The sequence below is a fragment of the Vigna angularis genome, chromosome 2, assembly GCF_016808095.1.
Source record: "Vigna angularis cultivar LongXiaoDou No.4 chromosome 2, ASM1680809v1, whole genome shotgun sequence".
In the NCBI taxonomy this organism is placed as follows: Eukaryota; Viridiplantae; Streptophyta; class Magnoliopsida; order Fabales; family Fabaceae; genus Vigna; species Vigna angularis.
The window spans coordinates 42534805-42550928 of NC_068971.1; the positions used below are offsets into that span (position 1 = coordinate 42534805).

At 32.7% G+C, this 16124-nt stretch overlaps 3 protein-coding genes across 6 annotated transcripts; 1 reads left to right on the top strand and 2 right to left on the bottom strand.

The window, feature by feature from the left end:
- The first annotated feature begins 3482 nt into the window (after positions 1 to 3482).
- Positions 3483 to 4431, top strand: LOC108323223 (photosystem II reaction center PSB28 protein, chloroplastic). The gene is made up of 2 exons (XM_017555613.2): positions 3483 to 3635; positions 3813 to 4431. Exons 1-2 carry the CDS (start codon positions 3521 to 3523, stop codon positions 4280 to 4282), a joined length of 585 nt encoding a protein of 194 aa, XP_017411102.1. The 5' UTR covers positions 3483 to 3520; the 3' UTR covers positions 4283 to 4431.
- Positions 4432 to 4568: 137 nt separating this feature from the next.
- On the bottom strand, positions 4569 to 6906 carry LOC108323242 (subtilisin-like protease SBT1.2). Its single transcript, XM_017555633.2, has one exon. The coding sequence runs from the start codon at positions 6880 to 6882 to the stop codon at positions 4576 to 4578; it is 2307 nt and encodes a 768-aa protein (XP_017411122.1). The 5' UTR covers positions 6883 to 6906; the 3' UTR covers positions 4569 to 4575.
- A 3595-nt stretch (positions 6907 to 10501) lies between these two features.
- LOC108323263 (xyloglucan galactosyltransferase MUR3) lies at positions 10502 to 14166 on the bottom strand. Of its 4 annotated transcripts, XR_008246777.1 has the most exons (4): positions 12222 to 14157; positions 11821 to 11909; positions 11224 to 11282; positions 10502 to 10779 (listed from the first exon to the last, which is right to left on the bottom strand). XR_008246777.1 is itself a non-coding variant. In XM_052872309.1 (2 exons), exon 1 carries the CDS (start codon positions 13913 to 13915, stop codon positions 12236 to 12238), a length of 1680 nt encoding a protein of 559 aa, XP_052728269.1. In that variant the 5' UTR covers positions 13916 to 14157; the 3' UTR covers positions 10502 to 10779; positions 12222 to 12235. The 4 variants fall into 4 exon arrangements, 2 of the variants coding, with proteins under 2 accessions (XP_052728269.1, XP_052728270.1); XR_008246776.1 differs by lacking the exon at positions 11821 to 11909 and having other exon boundaries at positions 12222 to 14166; XM_052872309.1 differs by lacking the exons at positions 11224 to 11282; positions 11821 to 11909.
- Positions 14167 to 16124: the final 1958 nt, after the last annotated feature.

Here is a 16124-nt window from a genome sequence, read left to right on the forward strand (position 1 = left end):
CATTTCTATGGTGGAAAATGGAGAAATATTAGAAGTGAAAAACTTTGATTACTTGTGTCCAAATGCCTTGGTGACAAGGAAAACCAGAACCAGCTTTCGGCATTTAATAAAAAAATCAAAAGAAAAAGAGAACCATTTTGCAGACAGCGAAGAGATGCCACAATGGGATCATGGTGCTCCTAATTGCACATGCAGCACGTGCATGTGACGTGGCTCAGACTTTAATTGCTTTGGAAAATCATTCCTGGGTTTACTTTGGTTGATCAAAACCAAGAATTTGGGTTTTGGGCTTCCATTATACCAAGAACCCTCAATGCAAACCAGCTTCCAATTTCAATTTTCCAGTTAGAGTTTCAAAGTTTTGATTTTTATTGATCTGATATAGAAATGTTCAATTTTGCAGTATTGTATCAGTGGAAAAAAAATTGAGACCAAGCATCTTTCTCAGTACATTAATCCTCAATAATCATTCAAGACATCAATCAATGAAAAACACCAAAATTGAAAATAAAAAATATCAGTTTGTATTTCGATCCGAAATTTTACAACTTTAAATTATTTGACAAAAATTTGAATAATTTCATGTTTTTATTTTATTTTAAAATATTTTATTTTAAAATATTTTATTTCAATAAAATAATTTTAATTACTATTTTTGGATAATACCATTTAATTTTCAGCTTATGATTGGAGGGGAGAAAGAGGGTTGAGGAAAGAAGAGAGAGAGAAATTCGATATAAAGAACTTTCAGTTCTTATTTTTTTAATGAAATAAAAAAATATATTTTATAATATTTTAAGTACTTATTACAATCTTAAGTATTATTTAACACACTATTCAAACAAATATGCTATTAAAGCCGATGGAAGAAGGCCAAAGAATAGGATTTGCTGTAACTTTAATTAACATCTTCATCAAAGAAAGATTTAATTGAGATCTTACGTGATTACTTAGGTTTTGTTTACTTAAATGAATTTGAGAGAAAGAATGATTGAGGGGATTTAAGATGATTTGAAGATAAATTTCGTTGTTGTTTATTTAAGTAGATTTAGAGGGAAGTGAGAGTAGATTTGAAAGTAAAGTTGATGAGAATTAGTCTAATATTACCTTCAAATCCTCTCAATCACTCTCTTCCAAATCCATTCAAATGAACAAAGCTTTAAGATTTGGTTCTTTCGTGACATTTTTGTCGAATAAAATCTCAATTGTTAATAAAAACGAAACAATTTAAATAGTAAAAAATGTAAACTTTGATGGTAGAGAATTTCATTAACGAATTCAATTCAAAAGTATGATTTTTTAGTGTTTAAAGTATGATATTTTTAAAATAATTATTAAATTAATAAAATTATAAAATAAATCTAAAATATCTATTAATTTAGTTTCTGAACTAATATAGTTTACTAACATTAAGGGGAATTTTGAAAAAAAAAATCAGGTTAAAGAAAACACTTAAAGGATTACTTAGCATGATGTTTAATACTTGTAAGAACTATTTATATAATTTATTTAGTTTAAAGGCTATTCAGAGAAAAAAAGGTAATATTTCAAGTCCAAATCAGATATTTATCCTGTTGATATGTGTGTATTATAGGATTGTTGTTATGGGTGGAAATGAATTAATCAAAGGCCAAATGTTAAACTTTAGGTTAGGTTTATGGATAAAAATGATAATTTAAATTTAGCTCATTTGTTTTTTAGTCAAAGGTAAAGCCTGAATTTGAGTTGACTAAAAACAAATGAAACTTAGATTTTACTCATTTAACAAATTCATGACCAAATTATTTGTTTTCATTTTTTTTTCCTTTGAATAAATTTTATTTATTAGTTTAGTTAAAAAAATTAGTTGATAATATAGTCATGAATTTCTTTAAAAGATTTATTTGTTTCAAAAGAAATCCTACATCAAACTAATTATGTTTATATTCTCCAAAAATTTTGAAGTGTTAAAAAAAAATATTAACATATCTTTAGCATAGCTAAAGCTCTCACATTTCAATCCCACTTTTTTGGTAGTGTTGTTATCAAACACGTTGTTTATTTATTTTATTGGCTTTTATCCCCAATTAATTGAAATAAAGCATTTTTAAATTTTTACATAATAAGACATCAATTTTTTATAATCTTAATATTTCTTTTTTATATTTTGATATGTGTCCACCTACTTTACAATTTTTTATAATTTTAACAAGACATCAAATTTTCATAATCTTAATATATATTTTTTTATATATTGTACATGTTATAACATTTCATTTTAAATGTACAAAATTATTAAAATAAAACAATATATAATTAATGATATGTTTAATTCTTCTTTTAATCTTCATCTTTATTAATCATTATTACATACAAAATCCATTACACACATATATACTCAAACAATTTCATCATAACGTTCAAAAATACTATCATTTTTTACATATATATATATATATATATATATATATATATATATATATATATATATATATATATATATATATATATATATATATATATATATATATATAAAGAGTAATGATAAACTATTCATCCACTACAAATTTACTACCCCACAATTTCATTACACTTAAAATTTTTCCTTTATGTAACTATATGTAACCTATATTCTTTTTCTAATTTTATAAATCAAATATGAAAAATAATAATACTTATAATTTTAATTAAATAAATATGTAAAAGTAAAATTGATATGAATATTAATTTTAATTCAGATAAACGCTTTTTTCCGCTAGTTTAATTTAAAAATATAATGATTTGTTTTCTTCATACATACTTTAAGAAATAAAAAATAAAATGTTTTTTTTCATAAATTAAATTAAAATTTAAAACCTGATTGCTTTTAGACACATTAGTTCCCATATAGACTGATTTCAATTTATAAATGAATACATTTATTTTTTTTCTTATTTTTTAAAAGATTTTTTTTTCATACATACGCACACATTCGATGATTTTGTACACTTTTATAACAATATTTATTTTTAAAACATTACAACAATGATTTTATAATTAATTGAAAAGTTTTTTCTTTTGTTTTATATCCAATTTTTTTCTGTTGTAGGAACATAAATTAATTCTTTTACATTATTATAACTGTTCTCTCTCTTTGTTTTTGATAAGTTGACCAAGATTGTAAAGTTTATTTCAGCTTTACATTAAAAGTACACTGTAAATGAGATTCCATATAATAAGAATAAAACATTACGTTTTTTTATCTTATATATATATATATATATATATATATATATATATATATATATATATATATATATATTAAGAACTGAATAAACATTAAAAGTGAAAGTCTTATAACTAGAATTAAAATTACAAAATAATATGTGACATAATGAAATCTACAAAATTTAAATTAAATTAAAACATGTTAAAATGAATCTCCTACACACAAAAACACAACCATTTTCCAAAACTCCAAATTTTATTTCATCAACTGAATGGCTCTCTTCGTTACACATATACCATACATACTTTGTTCTGCCATTACCAGCACAACACAATGCTACTTCTCTCTTCCATTTATAATCACAATTCATCAATGGCAGCTTCTTTCCATTCCCTCACATTCTTCTCCTCACTCTCCAAAACTCTTCACAAATCACGTTCATCTTCAGGTACATTAATCTATCTCCACTAACTGCATTTTTTTAAAGGATTTTTCATTACCGTTTCATTACATTCACGCCTTTGATAAAATTCACAATTTTGAATGTTTTCGGACTTTTGAAGTAGTATTCTGCTTACATGGTCTGATGTTGTTCGTGGCTAACATGATGATGTTGTATTTTCAGTCCCATGTATGATTTTTCATCACAGTAGCACACACTCTTCGTTCAATGGCCAATCTGTGAACCTGCCACGTTTGAGGTTATCCAAGCTAAAGCAAAATCCTTCGAAACACTTGCCTGCTATGATGATGGCCAAACCAGCCATACAGTTCATTAGGGGAACTGATGAACAGACAATACCAGATGTGAAGCTTACTACATCACGTGATGGAACAAATGGTATGGCCATCTTCAACTTCGATCAACCCTCAGTTTTTGATTCATCTCGTGAAGTTGCCGATATCACTGGTTTATACATGATTGATGAGGAAGGGGTTCTTCAGTCTGTGGATGTGAGTGCTAAGTTTGTCAATGGAAAGCCTTCAGGAATTGAAGCCAAGTATGTGATGCGGACTCCAAAGGATTGGGACAGATTCATGAGATTTATGGAACGATATTCTGATGCAAACGGTTTGCAGTTCATTAAAAAATAAGTTAATATGGAATACCTTCTGTCTTCTACCCTTTGTCATGTTAATTTTTTACGTTAATTCTGATTCAGAAAACATGTAAAGATGAGAGTTTTGACTAAATCTTGGCACAACCAATTTATTTAGCATTTATAAATGGGCTTACTCTTAAAGATTCCTATCGAGTTTTTTCTACTAAAACTCGTAACACCAACTTCAGTATAAATTCTGCAATCATAAATAAACCTATTGAACCAATAATCATAATAATGATTACTCCACAAGAGAAACTTAATAATCTGCTACTGTTCTCCATGCTACTTTGACTTCCAAGTCACTGCCACAGGGCTTCTGACCCTGTTGGAACCATTTTGTGAGTGTACCCATGTCAAATTCCCTTCTGCATAGGTCACCAAACCATCACCTTTTTTAACCCTTTTTCTCGATATAAACCATACCCTGTAAGCCAAGCTTTGATTCACTTGCTTAAATACAAGCCGCTTGGGTTTTACTATCACTTTTACTCCCTCAGGTGCCTTAACCTCCACTGAGTAGATGGAGTTTGCATTTCCCACATTTGTTAGTCTCCTGATGAACATCTTTCTCCTCTCCCCAGCCTTAAATATCACTGAGAATGAGGGATAGTTAAGGCTGAAGCCTCTATTCATCTTCAAGACTCCATTGCAACTCACATTTCTGTGTGTGATGCTGAATATTTCTGACTTTGTGTATCCAAGGCTGCAAAGGTGGATGATATAATCATCTGGCCTAATGTCATACACAAGTCCAGGATTCAATGCTCTCTGTGGATTCACATGTCCAGCTCCCATGTCAAAAACTCCTGCTGGTTGGTTTTCATCAAGAATAGGCCTTCCGGTGTGGTCGGTTACCTCGGCTGTTGTCATGATTGCAGATTTGATGGCTGCAGGACTCCAAGTCGGGTGAGCCGAGCGAATGAGAGCAGCAATTCCACTAACATGAGGGCATGCCATTGAGGTGCCAGACATGACAGAGAAGTTAACTCTTCTAGAATCTTCTGGAAGGCCTGTAGGACCAAGATTCTGAGGCCATGCAGCAATGATGTTCACTCCTGGAGCTATAACGTCTGGTTTGAGGATTGAAGGGTTTGTATAACTTGGTCCTCTAGCTGAAAATCTTGCCACTGCTGGAGCTCTAGACTTCCCTATCACAGTTCCTCCAAATTCAATCCTTGCAAGAGGCCTTCTTGTGGAGTTTATGTAATCTTTCAAGGTAAGTGCTTCATCAAATCCAATCAAAGTTGCAGGCAAGACATGAACATCAACTGAATCCTCTCCCAAGTTTATCTCCGTGTTGGCGAGAATCATAGCAAGGCCACCAGCCTCCTTGACCACTTGTCCCTTCTCTGCTCTTCCGTTCACGCCTCGATCGCAGACCACCATTTTGCCTTTAACTTTGTCCCTTGGAAGAGACCCTCTGAGGCAAAATTGACTCTCGGTGTCCCCTTCAGACAGATAAACCAGTTCAAGTTCTTTTCCATTGCTCAATGGATGGTTCAGTGGGTACATGGACTCTCCATAGAGCATTTGTCCATTTCCCATGCGAACTGTGGCTGGGAATTTCCTGTCTAGTGTGCTTGCACCGATGGTGGCAATCCAAGGAGCCTCATTGGCAACAGACATTGCCGTAGGACCATTGTTTCCCGCCGCACATATCACCGAAATCCCATGCTCCATTGCTCTAAAGCTTCCAATGGCAATGTTATCATCATATAGAGGCGTAGAGAAGCCACCTAGAGACAAGGAGAGAATGTCCACCCCATCTCTGATTGCCACATCCATTGCAGCCATGATGTCTGAGTTATAGCAGCCATTGAACCAGCACACTTTGTACACCGCAATGTGGGCACCAGGAGCCATTCCTCTCGCCACGCCAGAGGCGTAACCAAACACACTCGCCAAAGGCACAGGCAGTCCTCCTGCCGTGGACGAAGTGTGTGTGCCATGTCCAGAGGAGTCTCTTGGAGAGAGATATTCCGGAATTCTAAAAGGTGACACTGAAGAATGGCCTTTGGTGAAGTACCTTGCACCAATAAGCTTCCTGTTACAATTGGAAGAGTTAAAGGCCTTCCCAGCTTGGCATATACCCTTCCATTTCTTGGGAACTGGGGGCATTCCTTGATCATTGAAGCTGGGACTCTCAGGCCAAACTCCAGTATCAAGCACCCCAATTATGGTTCCACGGCCGAAACCGGATTGGTACCAACCATTTTCTCGAGCAGGGTTCAGTCCCAAGAACTTGTAAGAGTAAGTGGTCTGCAGCGGGAGCATGCTGTCAGGCCTAATTGAGATAACATCGGGCAAGTTCTTGAGGTACTCAAGCTCAGACTCGGTTAACTGAGCTGCAAAACCGTCCATGGCGGAACGGTAAGAGTAGAGAAGGCGCGAAGAAGGGTCCTCATCGGAGGAAAGGGTTTGCTGGATGAATGAAAGGTGCCATTTGAGCTTGGAGGTGAAAGCAGAGCTGGTGATCCCATGAGGGTGTAGCTGAACTATGTAAGTTCCAAGCGTTTCTGCGTTGACGAGGGTGAGAGTGAAGAGGGAAAGGGTGAGGAAAAAGAGTTGAATTTTGGATTTGGATTCCATTGGGTGTTGTAGTACGAGGTTGTGTTGTTGTTGTTGGTTGGTGATGCATGATATCGTGGAGGGGTATTTGAAGGTGTTGAGAAGAATTCAAAACTGGACAAGGTAAGCGTTGTTGATAGAAAGCTCGTGAAATATGAGAGCTCTTCATCACGAGGATCCTTTGTTGAGAGAGAACTCCCAAACTGAATTTGACTGAGAATTCGGGAGCCGAAAGCTCGCAGTAAGTGTCACGAGATGTTTTACTTCCCTTTAATAGGAAAAACAAAAACTAAGTAGCCGTTTGTTTCAAATTCTCTCAATTCCATCTTACCAAAATATTACTCTTCTTTATTCATTTACACTTTCTTTTTTCAAAAGAAAACATCACATTCTCCTTTTCTTCCTCTATTTCTCATAAAAAAAAAAGAAAAAAATTGAGTGTAGAAATAGTATTATTGCTTCTGTTTACTAACTAAATTATGAGTTAAAGGACCCAAAAGAATTAGAGAATGATAGAAATTGTATTCATTTATTAAACTTGTATGCTTTAGATTTGTTATTTGGCTCCTTCTCTTCTGTCTCTCGTGCTGGGTGTATTTCAGTGCATGCTCTTCTTTCTATGACGGTTTAACTTTAACCTCTCTTTTTTTACTTTGCATTTGTTGCCTTGGATGATTACATAATTAACCCACTTGTTGTTGTTCTACCGTGTGTTGAAGAATTTAATTATGTTTTATACGTGTTTATCAAGTATTTGGAAAATGTTGTGAAAATAATATATATGATATGCATAAATTGATTTTAGGTTTATTCTAATAAACTTGTTTTTGTTTACTCGAAAAGAAAAGAAAATAAAATGAAGAAAATAAAGTTGTATACATTTCTTACCACTTTTATTTATACTATGTAGAAAGAAATCCACTGGAAAAAGAAAAAGGTTGTTAAAATATGTTGTCTTCATTCATCCTTATGTTTAGGAGAAAGATAAAATAAGTGGGTAGGTCCACCGCTTCACCTCTTTCATCCCAATGGTTAGAAAAAAAAGAGGGAAAGAGTTATTATTTAATATTATTGCTATATTCAGTTTACTTTTTTTTTTCTCTAACAATTTAAAAATTATTTTATTTATACGTATTTATTATTCTTTTCCAACAAATGTGGAATAGAAAGAAAAAAAAAGAGGGTCTAGGATAACTAGTTTCACTCATGAAAGATGTAAAATTTAAGTGAAAAGACCTGTATTTTCAAGTTTCTTTATAGCCATTGTCCATTTATTTATTTGTGTTATCTAAGTTTTAAGGGAATTTGCATTGTTTTTGGTAGTCTTATTTATTTTTCTTCAATTTTTTAATATATCCAAACAAGTGACTTGAAATTATTTCATTATTAAAGTTCACCAATTCATATAGCATAATTATCCACTTGAATTATTTTCTTATTTCGCTATTTATTCTCTTTCTTATTTCAACTCTTATTCAAACATAGTACTCTTGACATAACGTATACAAATAATTTACAATCTTTATAAAACAATTTAATCCTATTTTCTTTTCAATTATAAAACAACTTATTTATGACTACTTATATAGTATTCGATAAACACTCATTTTTATTTTACTCAATCGGACTCTACTAGTGGTCCATCATATAAAAAGTTTATAAAATATTTGAAAAATGAGATATAATAACTTCTGAATTAATGTACATTCAAAATTTCAGGAAGAAATTGTTGCACTGCCACTTCCCTAATTAGTATCTCTGTCTCCTAACAGCACGTAAATGGTATGATAAATTCTGAAGTTTCACTATAAATAACATTGTTTTGTCTGAGTGCCCAGTTTGTTCAAGAGACTTAAGATAGACATTCATTTTGTTGTGTTAACTCTTGTTGAATATCTTAAGGGACAATAAAAAGAAGTTTGGCATCAAGATTGTATCCAAAAATTAATTTTGAATATAGATTTATCAAAAAATTAATTAAGTGTTATTGATAAATGTCATATGACTCATTTCCTAGCAGTCCACATAACACTAAGAAGATTGTATCATTTTCAACAACTATGCTCTACATTTTGATATGAACATTTGATGTTTGTGATGAAAAGAAATGATGGATGACTGCAAATCTTGAAATTGATGAAGATGCAGATGCACCCATGAATGCTTCCTGCACTACATTTTAGAAAACTATGTCTATGCAGTTATTGATTATCCACTACGATCAGCCAAATAATATATAACAATGATGGTCACCCCTTTGTTGATATTTTCTCCACTGTGTAAATGTGGACTAATTATTGCATGTTAGATGAACCAAGGCAACCACCTTCAAGGAAAGTACATGTAGCATCTAGCAAAATCAATCCATATAGACTATTCCGGATTGAACACAATGACTCAATTATTGTTAGTGTTTGTTCCGGATTGGACATCCAGGAACACAAACATGAATATACTTTTGGATCTAGAGACAAAATTTAGATTGAGAGTTCTGAAATACATGTTTAGATTTTGAATTGAGTTATTTGAAATGTGTCACTTGATTTGAAAATGTATTTAGATTATCCATCAATACTTATGAATATTTGAAAAAAAAATATATAATTAAATAAAATTAAAAAATATAAAATATAATATAAATTTAATTTAATATAAATTAAATTTTAATTTTAATTAAATTTAATTTAATAAAATATAAATTAAATTTTAATTTTAAATTTTAATTTATATTATATTACCCTAACTTATTTATAAACATATATTAAATAATCTATTATTTACTAATATTTATTATTTGTAAGTATCAACGATCAATTTTATTCATGAATATTTATCAATGACATTGCTAAAGTGAACAAAGACTAAATAAAAAGTCTTTGAACAAAGGTGAAGAAAAAATTAGGTAGAAGTGGTTGAACAATGGTGAAGCAAAAGTTAATTTTGTTGGATTTATAGAGAATAATGTTTAATTATATAAAAAGTTGATCCTACGTATTCTCTGTCAAAAACTTTAAAATAATGAATTAATATATTGTACAATGATATAGTTTCTCATTATATAATTAGAGTCAGATTTAATTAATGTTATTTTTTTCAATAAACTTTATTATTCAGCTTTCAAAAATTAAGTTTAACCTTATTTATGCTTGGAAATATGTAATCCACTTGGGTGATATGTGTATATGTATGTCTTAACCCAAGGAAAGTATTATCTATCTTTTTCACAAGCTCTATCACTCAACATTTTATAGAGGTAACTTATTATTTATTGTTTAATTTTTTTTATATCAAATATATAACATTTATAAACATTTTTGTCCTATTAATAAAGTAAATGGACAATAATGATTATTAAAATTAGAATTCACTTAATATCACAGCTACTTATGAACTTTTGTAAAATTTAATGTTAATTATTTTTCTTTTTGTTATTTATCTATAATTTTTTATCTTTATTGCTAGCCATGCTTTTTCGGAATCCCTCGTATATATTTCTGTAAAAGATTCATGGACTGTATATATTTGGTTATCCGATTCATAACACTGCCTGATATCTATGGTTGAGGAATAGGTGAATAGAAACCTCATGATGCAGAGACTAGTTGTGGTTTACGAAACGGGAAAACAATACTCATATGAAGGCTTCAAAAACCATCGATAAGCGTAAATAATAAAAGGCTAAACAGATAGATGGATGATATTAATGCAGAAGTGACCTCGTGCATTACATCAGATGTCGTGTTGCCAAATGCCAAGAGTGTGTGTGGTACATGTCATGCCATGCCATGCCAGAGCTCACAACTGAAAAACAGAGTCATGCATGTTTCTTTCATTCAACTCCTTTGGGTGTATACCTGCATGTGTATCCAGCTGATTGACTTCACATACCAGACATACATCCTGGGTCTTGTGGAGACACTGACAAAACAAAAAGTCAGAAACTAGTAAAGCAACAAAAAGTTATTCTCCTTGTTTTCAGTGTCAGGTTCCCTGAACAAATCAAAATTTCCATATTTACTACCTACAAGAATCCCCTTTGTAGCAGTGTTTCAGTAAGAAAGACTGAATTGTTATCCACTCATTATTTTCAAGTCCTCTTCCTCCTGCTATGGTAGTCTCACTTTTCTTGGTGTAGAAAATTTTAACACAGTAAGAACTTTTATTGTTTTCTATAATTTTCAAATTATTTGTGATCTTTGACAGAATATAAAAGAATAAATAAATGGAATTCAAATTTCATTTATCAAATATTAAAGAGCCAAATCAAACATTTGACATCAAATACACGATTATATTATTGATCAGACAAACGAAATAAATTATTGATTGTGATTTTATAGGCAATAAAGTTTTTTTGCATACCCTTTTATAATCACTTTCCCCGCAACTTCTCTTCTATCTTGCCTCATTGCACAGTCATACTGAACAGAGAGAAGGACATTCAGACATATACAAGCTAGCAGAGTTTTCTAAAATTAAAAAGACGCCAAATGCTATGGAATGCCATGCAAGTAAATTCACCACAGTATAAATCCCAAGTCCTAGATAATTTCAGTGAGAAATCTATGCCAATTTCCTTTTTTTTGTACATTCACAATTAAGGAAATCAGAATACTCTCATCTGTCAACTAAATTAAAGAGTAGATTTCATTGTGCGCCCAATTTTTGTTTCTAATTCTGAATAAAACAACAATAAGGGATCAGAAACAAGAGTTTTTCAAATCAGAATCAAAAAATAACCGTAGTTTTCATTAGATGCATGCTTTATCGGGCCATGTAATTAACCAATCAAACAGATGAAGGCCTGAAACAGTATATTAATACCACCCAACATGTTTGCATCATTTGGCTAAAAAAAATAGATAAACAACTGGTAAAATATAGCAATCGAAAACATTTTTTTTCACGGTTATCAAAATAGAGTAATCTATTAACCACAATCCAAATAAGGCCACTAACAATGTAGGTAACTCTGATAATGCAGCTGCCAAATGATATTATCATTCATTGAACACTTCCGCTCATTGACATAATTTTGTTTATATTTCCTATATGAATCAAGGGGAGAAAATATAAAGTAACAAAGAAATTATTAATTTAGGAAAATACATCTAGAAATACATATGACAGATATCAGGGAAAAAAAATCTATATAACAAAACTGTAGAAAGCAGCGATATCTCTCCATGCTAGTGGTTTTCAACGAGAAAGCCTGCTCAGTAAACTCAGGTACATGCTCTGGAGTAAGATCGTAGCAACAACCCAGCAATTATTTTATAGCTTTAATTCTTCCCTAATTCAGGGAAACCATTTGAGTCAGTAATAAAACACATATAAGAACCTACAGATGCAATTTTTACCTCCCCTGCCTGAATCAAGAAGTATCCCTTTGCTCATTTTTCCAAGAATTCTTTGCAGCCTCAGAAGACAAATCACTGGAATCCGCATTTCCATCCTTGGGTTTAGAAAAGAAGGGATCCCATTCATGAGGTCCAACCTCGCGCTGTCCCGCATCCAACAACGCATACTTCCAACTATTCTCCTCAATGAAATTATCATCGGTGCGACCTTCCATGATGTCCTTCCTCAAATTGGTAACCTTGTCAATCACAGCCTGCACCGAAACATCAAACGCATCCTTAAGAGTCTCAAGTTTGGATCGAGGATCCGCGTACACCAATCTAGGGATCAAACTAATGACCTCCTCTCTCATGATCCTGACTTCCTCCTCGGGAATCTGTGTAAGCCTCTCTTCTATACTGACATTCCTCTTCCGAATATCGTCCTCCGGAATGAACACCGAGTACTTAGTATAATTCTTGGGAAGGTGCCAAGTGTATTGAGTGTAAGCCGAACCCGGATGAAAAAACACAGGTATACACCCAGCTAGCATTGAATCAAAAGCAGATCGTCGGGTATAGGAATCCCCTTGAGGCTGAAGGCAGAAAAGTGACCCTTGAAACATCTGCATTATGCTGCTCGGGGAATGACACTTACTCTCACCAAAATCACACTCCAACAACTTACCCACCTTGGATCTCTTACACTGATCAATAATCTGCCCCCGAATCGATTTCGGGTTATCCGGACGCGGAGCCCCGGCGAAAGAAAACAACCACTTCCTCTCCAACCTCCGCATCCTCTCCTGCCAAATGAAGACATCATCATCCTTAGCAGGGTGAAAATAGGTGGGATAAGGAATCCCAAAATCATTCGCATTCCAGGGACTCGACTCCACCACAAGCATGGACATGTTCCGCGCCGCAGGTAGAAACAAAAGCTTGTTCCCCCAATCCGATTCGTCCTCACTGAGTCTTCTAAAATCCCACGTGATCCTCCCCGCCACGAGAAAATGGTCCCTCCCGTTCATGATCTTCCACTCGGGCCTCCTCACAAGCCAATCAACGAGATCAAGCGACGCAGAGTCTCTGACGGATATGTTATAGCCCCAGAGGTAGCGGGCGATGTCGAAGCCGGCGTAGAAGGGGACAAAAAATGCAGCGGCAAGGGAAGGGTCCTGGGTGAGGCAGTCGTACTGTTTCATCCGGTTGCTAAAGATGACGTCAACGACGAACTGATTGGTAGCGTACCAGCCGGTGTCGGAGAAGACGCCCTTAACGTTTTCCAAGGGGGGGCCGAGGCCGGCGTTGGTGGTGAACTTGCACATGTTGGTCCAAAGGGAAAGCGTTCTGCACTTCTTCAACATGTCCTCGTTGAAGCGGGAGGGGAGGTCGTGGACGTAGATGTAGCGGCCTCCACACCTGTCGGACTTGTTGAGGGCGGTCTGGAGGGCACGTGCGAAGGGAAAGGAGGGTGGCGGAGGGGCTTCGATTAGGGTTTGGGAGCCAAGGCTTTTGCGAGGTTGCTGAAAGGTGACGGTGATAGGGGTTAGTTTGGGGGATTGGTTTCCGAGAACGGCGAAGTGGAAGTAGAGGAGGAGGAACCAGAAGAATGCGGAGAGTGTTGCCAGGAAGCAGATGCGGGAATTAGGGTTCCTGGCGGAGGGTTTCTCCATCTCGTCAGGGAGAATGGCCGCCACGGGGCGCCGTCTCATTGGACTCCGAATCCGATTCCGATGGAACTCCGGCAGCTCATCGAAACCCTACGGAGGATAAGGAATGTGAATGTGGATGAAATCAGAGGATTGAGGAATGCATATTGGAAGATATCGGTGGCGGATTGAGATGAAAAGGAAAAAAAAAAAATTCAGAGTTTGAAGAAATGGAGAGTTTGGAGATCAACAACGTGCGCTGGTAGCAACTGTCGCGTGTCGGTGCCTTCGTATGTTCCTCTAACACACACCTCCCGTCACGTGTCGGTTTCCCCAAAACAATTTACTATCTTTACTAATTTTATTATTTTATTATTACCTCTATAAATTTAATTAACGAGTGATGATTGATAGAAATGAAAAATAAATAGCTGGTTAATTACTTTTAAAATGAATTATTGGGTGGCAGTTGTAATTAATACTGGTTCAGTTAATAATAATTGTAATTATTGAAATATTAATGACTGTATATCACTAGTTGTGCTGTTGGGATTGAAGACATGATTCAACAGACTCTCTTGGACTCATTTTCACCGCGAAAACGTTAGAGCTGGGTTTATAAAAATAGTTAACACTTGATTACATTTGACTCGTAAAGGAATTGTAAAATGTTTCTCCGTCATCTTGAAAGAGAGGAAATCTAGGAGAAAGAATATAGAACAAGAAAAAAATAGTTCATTTTGTTTTATTCTACCGTTTGGAATGGTAACAGGAGAGAATGGGATGCTGGAAAAATAATTTGATTTTACTATTTACCGTAAAAAAAAATTACAAGAGTAGAAGTACAATTTTATAAAGATATTTTATTGTTTTATTATTGAAAATTGCATTATAAATAGGAAAAAAAATAGTTAATAGAATTTCATCTTATAAAAGTTATTATTTTTTTAAAAATATTCTCTTTTATTTCTTTTGATTTTTTTTCTTTCTTTTGAGTTATTTTGATTTTGCATGTATGTAATATTTTTTCGATTACATGCGGCATAAAAGAGTTTAAGATGAATGTTTGTAAGTGATTATTAAGATATGTTTAAATAATTAATTTGATTTATTTTTAGATAGAGTATTTGTGAGAATTAGAACTTTAGGAATATATAAGTCAAACTTAGTTCAGGTAAGGAAAATTTGTTATTTTATAGTAGTGTTTGATCGAATGAGTGGATAGTAGAAATGTTGTCATCAGAGTTTGTGTTGTAAAAAATATAACATGTTGATTTGATTGGTGTAAAAAATATGATATTGAGAAGTTTATATGGTTGAGTTATTGGTTTGACCTAGATATATCATTTTGATCAATTGATTCTATTTGAAGATATTTTTCAACTAAATTATAACATTTTTTTAAAATTGCACCTAATCGATTATCTAATATATAAATATAATTTTTTAAATTATGTAAATTTATTAATGAGCTAACCAATTGTTGGACAAAAATGAAACATTTAATTTCAAAAACTTATAGATGATTTACCTACGGAGCAAGTATAAAATAAAATATTGAATGTGTGTGGAACTTGGAGTATTTTCAAACGTCTTTTTTGTATAAAATAAAAGTTTAGGCTTTTTTTTGTCAAAATTGACTCTTAGAATGTTATTTGATATGTATATGTGATTGATATGAATGTAGTTATTTTTAAAGGTAAATACTATATTAAGCGATTTTTAAGAGATGTATTGAATGAGAATTTTAAGAATAAGATTATTCTCATTCTATTAAAATTGAATGCATCATCATTTTAATCCAAGCAGGTAAAACTCTTGCATTAGGTCTTTTCTCAAGAAATACTACTAACCTTTTTAGTACTAATATATCTTTATTAAATTAATTATAAAATTATGTTTTAATTAAATTATTATGAGTGACAATTAATTTTTACAATAAATTGTTTTATTTCTTTATAACTAAATACGATTTACTTTTACTTATTTTCAGTTATTTTACGTATTTTTCATTTTTTTTCCTCTCCTATTTCTTCTTTAAACAGGAAAATAACTTTTGCACTTATAATTTTACTTATACAACATTTATACAATAATAAAAAAAACAACCATACAATACTGTAACACAGAAATAAAATATCATCTCCATTATCGTAGATATGAAGAAGAAAATAATATTTCGTACAGATTAAAGAAAAAAATTAATTACACTTTAATCATTTAATATTCTCAGACTGATTCAAAAAACGTGATACTTTAACAGAATAAAAAG